Source organism: Theobroma cacao, chromosome 10 (genome assembly GCF_000208745.1).
Source record: "Theobroma cacao cultivar B97-61/B2 chromosome 10, Criollo_cocoa_genome_V2, whole genome shotgun sequence".
Lineage (NCBI taxonomy): Eukaryota > Viridiplantae > Streptophyta > Magnoliopsida > Malvales > Malvaceae > Theobroma > Theobroma cacao.
This window is the reverse complement of record NC_030859.1, coordinates 5,907,173-5,915,306: the sequence shown is the minus strand read 5'-3', so window position 1 is coordinate 5,915,306 and position 8,134 is coordinate 5,907,173. Positions and strand designations below refer to the sequence as shown.

General features: G+C 32.5%; 2 protein-coding genes across 2 annotated transcripts; both read right to left on the bottom strand.

Moving 5' to 3' along the window:
• Positions 328-1,074, bottom strand: LOC108663746. Its single transcript, XM_018129048.1, has 2 exons — positions 752-1,074; positions 328-444 (listed from the first exon to the last, which is right to left on the bottom strand). The coding sequence occupies exons 1-2, from the start codon at positions 1,025-1,027 to the stop codon at positions 334-336; spliced, it is 387 nt and encodes a 128-aa protein (XP_017984537.1). The 5' UTR covers positions 1,028-1,074; the 3' UTR covers positions 328-333.
• Positions 1,356-6,973, bottom strand: LOC18586575. Its single transcript, XM_018128814.1, has 3 exons — positions 6,227-6,973; positions 5,136-5,636; positions 1,356-2,636 (listed from the first exon to the last, which is right to left on the bottom strand). The coding sequence occupies exons 1-3, from the start codon at positions 6,971-6,973 to the stop codon at positions 1,356-1,358; spliced, it is 2,529 nt and encodes an 842-aa protein (XP_017984303.1).

The window sequence follows — 8,134 nt, the reverse complement described above, 5'->3', positions numbered from 1 at the left end:
TAAATATGAGCATGCTTCACTTGATTTCTTATGCCTCGTACCTCAATGACCCAAAACAGGCATTGGTCATTTCTTTGAATCAATTATCTCCACTTTGTAGCATCTATAAGCCCACGTTTTCTTCAATGATGGCCCTTCTGTTGTATGTGTCCTAGAGTAGGAACTCTTCAATATGAGCAGCCTATAAAGTGGAAGGAATGTCAGTGTAAGAAATACAAATTAAGTGTTTGTTTTTGTTACAATAGATTGAGTGGCTGTCACTGCAAGTAATTCGTTGGCATTGAGTGTGCTTCTTGCATTTTGAAGAGCAATATTCAAACACCTACAGGAGATTTAATTATTTGTAAAGTGAATCCTCACAGAGTTGCTCAACTGGTCGTGCCATATCTTTCTCCAGTTTCCAGCACCTATGATGCTCAATTCCTCTAAGCAAAGAAATGTCACCTATGAAATTTATTTGATTGTGTCAATAATTGCATATAGTTGGAGGTAAGATGTGTGAAATAGATAAAAAAGAAAACCTAACGGATTTAAATCTTCTAAAAATGCTAAGCAAGGAAAAAACCAGTAGAGAAAAAAGTGCTGCAACAGAAACAGTGGAATCAAATATTTAAGGAAAAAAAATATGAAAGAGTAAGTAAGGATAGAGAGAAAAAAAGTGCTGCAACAAAAACAGGGGAATCAAATATTTAAGGACAAAAATATGAAAGAGTAAGTAATGATAAAGAGAAAACAAATATTGGAGTATCACCTTTTCATTGAAGAGAGTTGGGGAGGCAATCTCTGAGCTGTTTCCTTCTGCATCGGAGATGAATGTCTTTAGTGTAGGGCAACTCTCTATCCTAAGAGTTCTCAACAAGGGAAATTCCAAGTAATTTCCATGGCAGAATCTCGTTAGTTTGGGAAGGTCTTTGAGCAATAAGAATTCTAGTCTACGGAACAACCGCTGCCTTATCATTTCTTCATTGGCTAATCCTTCTATTAAGATTTCTTTTTCAACATTCTCACAATTCTCAATGTTAAGCATCTTGAGTTGCACAAAACTTTCCACCGTTGAGGACGGAAATAGACTGTTCAAATTGTGACAGCCCTCCATAGTCAAGCATGTTAAATTTTGAGCATAAGAATGTTGTGCCAGAAGTTTGTAATGCAATATTCTCTGAATGTTGATCGAGGATAGTTCCAAATCCTCCATGCTCGGAAACACCTGCATACATAGTCCTTAATGCATGAAAAGCTTTTCACACTATTAATCGATGAAAAAGCATGACACCTCAATGATGATTTTATAGAGCAAAAGCATGCAGATGATAAGGAATGATAATGGTTAATGCTCTGATTAAATAGTATTGAAGTCAATGCAGAAATTTTTTAAAATTGATGCGTACCTTTTCTATGAACAACTTCTGAACAGTGGCATTAAGGTTGCCCTCCCAATGTCCTACATATTCACCTTCAGTTGATTGTATTCCTCGCAGCTTTGGTGTGCTTAACTCTCCCTTGGAGAATATTTCCATCTTTGGATATCGTCTCATTATTACCTCTTTCAAGGAAGGGAATTCAAACGTATAATTCCCTGAGCAGAACCTTGATAGGCTCGGAAGACCATCAAGTTCTAAAGACTCTAGTTTGGAGAAAATAATGGCATCCATCACTTCATCACTTGTAGAAGCTATAATTCGTTCTAACATTTGGCAATCAGTAAGACTCATTCTTGTGAGTAATACCATGCTTTTAGCCGTTGGAAGTGTTACTAAATTCATAAATCCATGACGTTTTGATATCTCCAGAGTCGTCAAATTTTTGAAAGACGCTGAACATGGCATTAAATTCTTTAATTTGCCACATCGCAACACTGCTAATATTCTCAAGTTGTTGAGAACTTCTTCTCCAAGTGGAATTTTTTCTTTCCAGAGATGTGTGAGCTCAGGAAGTTCTAACAGCCTTAATTCACTCAACCGAGCAAGAACTCCTGCATGTTCTTCGTCACCTCCAAGTCCTTCAAATTGAAATATTTCATTAAAGAAAGCATCTCCCACGACAAGCTTTTCAAGATGTGGAAATGACTGGATGAAACAATTCGAGATAGCAACTGATTTGTTACGAAAGCTCATGAGCCCAAAAGCTTTTACTTTGCCAAAATATTGTGTGGAAAGTTGGCTCTCTCCTTGTGTTTCTCTGATGTTCAGATACTCCCCCTCGGAAATCTCTAACTTGTTGCATTCATTCACCTCCAATTCTTTTAAGCATGGCCATTCTGTAGTATGCATCTTGGAGTAGAAACTCTTCAATTTGGAAAGCTTTGAAAGTACCAGGGATCTTACTTTAGGAAAAACAAACTTTGTGACCGCTTTGTCGTTAATCAATTCAGTGGTTGCTACTGAATGGGATTGATTGGAATTCAGTCCTTGAGGTCCCAATATTTCTTCTAATGAATCACAGTTCATTATCTGCAGTATTTCTAGTTTCTCAAGTCTTTCCATCATGTAAAATGGAAATATATTTGAAAGTCTTTCACAGTCTCTCACCAGGAGGAATTGCAGTTCACAAAATGAATTCATAGTGACCTTATCATCCCATATCTTCCTCCAATTCCCCATGCCTATTCGCAAATCATTTAACCTAGGGAATACCGTCTGCAGAAATTATTTGCTTTGTTAATGAGGGAAATTAAGTATATGTATACTAATATAGGAAAGAAAAAGCTACAAAATTTTATATACGAACATAATGGAAGAAAATCCACCACGCGTTTGGTAAGAAAAGAGGAGGGAGGAAGAAAATCAACATAATGGAAGCTTTTCATTTGTTTTTTGTTTGGTAAAGAAAGGGAAATGGGTGGATTTGCACCTTTTACTTCCCTCCAAGCCTAATTCTTTTAAAGTTGAGTAGAAAACACTCATTCAACTTAAATTAACAATTTTATTTATAATTTTTCCTTCCTCTACTCCTTTTTTTCTTACCTCCCCTTTTTTCCATTCTCTCGATTTTGCTTCTTTCCTACCAAAAATAGTGTAATAGTAAAGGGAAAAAACGAAAGAAGAAATCACCTTTTCATTGAAGAGGGCTAGGCCATCACTCTCTGAGTTGTCTCCATAGCAGAATCTCGTGAGTTTGGGAAGCTGTCCGAGCCACAGTCATTCTAGGTTAGGGAGCAACATTATCCCTTCTGCTTGTGCTAAGCCATCTGTATAGATTACTTCTTCCATATTCTTACAGTCATGAATCATAAGATGATTGAGTTGCACAAAACTCTTTATTAAAAAGGATGGAAATAGATGTTTCAAATTGTGACAACCAATGACACGCATTGTCCTCAAATTCAGAACATTAGAAGATGTTACTTGTACTTGGTCTGACCGTATGCTGTGAACCTTAGTTGAGGAAAGTTTCAGGATGGCCAAGTTGGGATACAAAACCTGCAGACAGAATTCTCACCGGATGAACAATGCATGTGATGATTCTTTTGATTTTCTTATTAATGCCAAGTACTACGTATCCTAGCTTTGGTTATTGTTTTCTTGAACTCTGTTGCCACCTCAAATATTTATAAAGAGTTTTAGTCCCTTTTTCCTTATAAAAATTTTTTAAATCAACATTTTTTTTACTCAAATATTCATTTAACTTAGAATTATACATATGGATTATTTTGAGTAGTTCATTTAAATTAAATTTAAAATCACATCAAATTGAGTGATGCCTAAATGAACCTATAATCATAACTTTTCTTAAAGAGACAAATTAATCTCACTAGTTATTTCAAAGCTTGTAAGCACAAGCACAGGGAGCATGCACATAGTCTACATGCCCATGTCTTAAAATTTTGATGAAAGGAGCAAATTTTTGATGAAGCTCATAATTCAGTAATTTCATGAGAATTGGCAGTAAAAGAAGAAACAAGTGTGTGCAAAGATACGAGACCACCATGGTTTTGATTTCTTCGGAATGTTTAGGAAGCAAAATAATACATGTATGTATGCACATAGTCTACATGCCCATGTCTGACAATTTTTCAAATCTTTTTTGTGATCAACTTGTGTAATTAAGTTTGCTTTTTCCTTTTTTTTTCTTTTTGGTTGGGAGGATATGAATATCTAATCTACCTATTTTTAATTATTTTAAAATAATTAAAATAATATTTCAACCTGTGTTGTGTGTTATACGTGTAGGTGCATATATTTAATTAAAATATAAAAATTTAATTTATAATGTAAATTTACTTAAATAACAATGTAATTTGTTCTTTATATTGACAATTGTTTATTTTGAATTTTCCTTTCATAACTATAACTTTTATGTACGTAGCTATTTGTACATCATCAAGTAATTAAATTTAAACCTTATAGATTGTTCTCACTGCCATTGTTGAGGCTCATTAAGAAAGGAGGAAACATTATTTGTGGTGAAATTAGTAAAGTAATTATTGTTGATAATTAATTTGAATCAGATTTAGTTATACAATCATCTTCTTGTGCTGTGATTATTATTTAAAGACATAATATCTTAAAAAAATTTTAAATTATTTAGAAAAATTAAAATAAACTCTTATTCTTTTATTGTATTAAATCAAATCTTTATATTTTTATTTCAAGCCAAATAAGTCTTTATATTTTTCTTTTGAATCAGATAAGTCTATATAACTAATAGTTGACTTAATCAAAATGTCACTTGTCGTTTTATGTCATACGGTGCTAACATGGTACTAACGTAACATGTTGATATATCATAATAGATAATGACGTTGTACATATGTTTATGTTACATGATGAGATTGTCATATTACATTTTTTACTCTCCACATTAATACTATGTAGACATAAAACAACCATAGATATTTTAATTAATAATAATTAGTCAATCATTAATCATAAAAAACTTAATTTTCAAAAATAAAAAGTCATAAGGACTTATTTGATCCAAAATAAAAATATAAAAACTTGATTGAACCAAGAAAAGCGTACAATCATTACAATTAAACAATAGAGAAATCGAGAGAAGGAAAACCATACTTGAGTGCTGTAAAATAAATAATTTGAAAAAAGAACCACCATGAAAATTAATTTCTCAAAATAAATCTTTTAAAAACATAAAAAAATAAAAAGCAAAGTTTATCTTTATAAACAAAATATACTAACCGTGTTATTGAAAAAGACCTTATCGGCAACTCCCTTGGAAAGCCTCCTCGTATTTCCTCCATCATCAGTCGCTTCTATTCTTTGCTCTTTTGAAACTGTAGATGCAAATGCAAACATCTGAGGACAACCAACCACATTAACTCTTTTCAAGGATAGAAACTCCAGTATTTTACTTCCTTGATAAAAACTTGCCATGTCCGCACAAGATTCAAGAATTACTGAGGTTAGCATAGGGAACACAATCTTATTTACCACTTCTTTATCTAGTCCATCTATGATGATATGTTCCATCCCTATGCAATTTTTGACTTTCATATCACAGAGTTGTGCTAACTCCAAAGCCATTGAAAGTGTAAATAGGCACCTCAAGGTGCTACAGTTATAAACTTCTAGAAGTCTAACACTTTTGAAGCCTATAGTTTCTCGAGGATTCCTTCTCCATAGCTCCATCAACTCGGAAGGCTCGGAGAGTATAATATGCTCTAACCCACAGTATCCAACCTATGAAATTGAATGAATTGCACTAGCTATAATATAACATAATTGAAATGATAAAAATCAAGAAGCACTAATTTTCATTTAATAGCAAAAAAAATGATAAAATCAATAGCTTAAGACTAAATTATAACCATTTACTAAGATGGGAACTTCAATAAATGATTTTCTAATTCCAGCAAAAGTCCTAACACAATCCATTCCGTTCCCAGTTACTCCAGAGAAAAATGTTTTGCACTGTACTTCGGGCAATTGACCATAACTTTCAAACACAAAAACATTATTTACTTTATACAAGTTCGTACATTTGTCACCACACTAGTTTATATATTCATAAGTTCCTTAAATGACACCAAACCGTATAGATCTGTGTTTGATTTTATCTGTTTCATTGAAATTGTCTTCATAAATGTCAAAAGGAAATTTTTTACTTTTGTATTACATTCCTCTATCCAAAGTTATTCAGACACCTTGGCATGTAAACAGTGAAGTAAAGTTAAAAGTTATTAGGAACGTGCATTGTTTAAAAAAGATTATTGAGCCAAAGAAACGATAAACTAAATAATAATAGGAAAATCTTTTCAATTGATATATGCCTTTTCTGTAAGCATCCATTGAATAGTGGTATTAAGGTTGCCTTCCCAACATCCTTCATCTTCACTACATGCTCCATCTTCACTTTCAACAAATTGCACTCTCCGCAGCATTGGTGTTCTTAAATCTCCTTCATCTTCGCTACATGCTTCATCTTCACTTTCAACAAATTGCACTCTCTGCAGCATTGGTGTACTTAAATCTCCTTCACTGAAAATCTTCATCTTTGGACACCCTGTCACAATCACTTTTTCCAAAATCGGGAATTCCAAGCCTTGATTCCTTAGGTTGAAGCTAGCCAGAGTTGGTAGACAGCTTAGTTTCAAACACTTCAGTTGGGCAAAAGCAATGCCTCCCTCCACTTCATCACACTCACATGCTGTGATTTCCTCTATCATCACACAATCAGATATGGTCATACTTGTGAGTTGCACCAGGCTCTTAGCTGTTGAGCATGCTATTAAATTCACAAATCCATGACATCTCAAAATTTCCAGAGTCCTTAAATTTTTGAAAAGCACTGAAGATGGCACTAAAATCTTTAATTTACCACAATCCCACACTTTAAGATTTCTCAATTCACAGAAAGCTGGTATGGGGTGGTATTCTTCCTTCCAAAGATGTGTTAGCTCAGGAAGTGCAAACAGACACAATTCCTTCAATGATGTGATTGTCCATGCGTGATTTTTCTCATCATCAAATCCTTCAAAATGGAATATCGCTTTCATAATGTGATTCTGGCCCAACATTAATACTTCTAGATTGGGAAATGTAACCTAGAAATTAACAAATGTTTCAGACTAAAGGTAAAGATTTTGAACTAATGGATGATGTAAAACCATCCTCACCACAACAGTAGAGAGAAACTCAAAAGTTAAATTATTGTACAAACTAAGCTCTTCAAGCTAATAGTGAGACACTTTGTATATTATAGGGAATGTAACATGGGAATGAAGGATGCACAATTCAAATGTTCGTTGCTTGAGTTCTGCGAATATCATTGTATAGAAAATTTCTTTTTGGCAAATATAATCCCAGGTCCTCTTATTGGCAGAAAAAAGGAAATCAACCCACGCAAGAGGTAGACCAGGCTCGGGCTCCAATACCAGAAAGGAGAGGTGGCCGGACGAATGGTAGGACGTATGCGGAGGTTCTGGCTGGTAATGTTGAGAGTCGGAGTGAATGATTGTCGAAATGAGAGAGGTTGTGACCAGGGTGGAGCTAGCTAATTTTTATTGGGAGACCAAAGGTTAAGAAGAATAAAAGTTAAAAATTTTTAAAACTAATATATTGAATTTAACCATTAATAATCAAAAGATTTATAATATATAATAATTTTATATAACATGTAAATCAAAAAAATAAAAAAAAACTTATAATAGTGTTTTACGAAAGTTTTGTTCGACGATGGTAATATCTTTTTTAATACAAACAACTAAATTATTTGTAAAAAACTTATCATCCATTTTGTTTTGAAGTCTTGTCTTTCTCAATATAAACAACTAAAAAATTAATGTTGTCAACATTTAATATTTTTATTTTATTATATTTAAGCTTGTAATACTAAATATTAAACTATAATGCATAAACTATAAATAATTAAATACGATATACAAAATTAATAATTTTTTCTTATACTCAAGATAATTTTCTTTTAACTAAATATAAAACATAAAACACATTAAAAACATAAACTCAAGATATTTTTTTTATATAATTAGGATTAATAAAAAATAACATATTAGTGAAATTTTGAACAACAACCAATAATGCAATACTAGAACTTATATTTGAGAATTACAATATTAATAATTTTTTAATTTTTAAAAATTAAAATCATTAAAAATAAAATTCACATAAAAAAAAAAAAAAACTATGATAAGTAGAAGATATAACCTATATAACAAAAA

Bases quoted from the DNA above. Each gene is read 5' to 3' on its own strand.
- LOC108663746 (XM_018129048.1), bottom strand. From the start codon at position 1,027: ATGCTTAACATTGAGAATTGTGAGAATGTTGAAAAAGAAATCTTAATA. The intron at 445-751 runs GTGATACTCCAA...TAAATTTCATAG, and splicing joins CAACTCTCTTCAATGAAAAG to GTGACATTTCTTTGCTTAGA.
- LOC18586575 (XM_018128814.1), bottom strand. From the start codon at position 6,973: ATGTTGGGCCAGAATCACATTATGAAAGCGATATTCCATTTTGAAGGA. The intron at 5,637-6,226 runs GCATATATCAAT...TCAATTTCATAG, and splicing joins AATGGATGCTTACAGAAAAG to GTTGGATACTGTGGGTTAGA. The intron at 2,637-5,135 runs GTTAGTATATTT...TAATTTCTGCAG, and splicing joins AGGTCTTTTTCAATAACACG to ACGGTATTCCCTAGGTTAAA.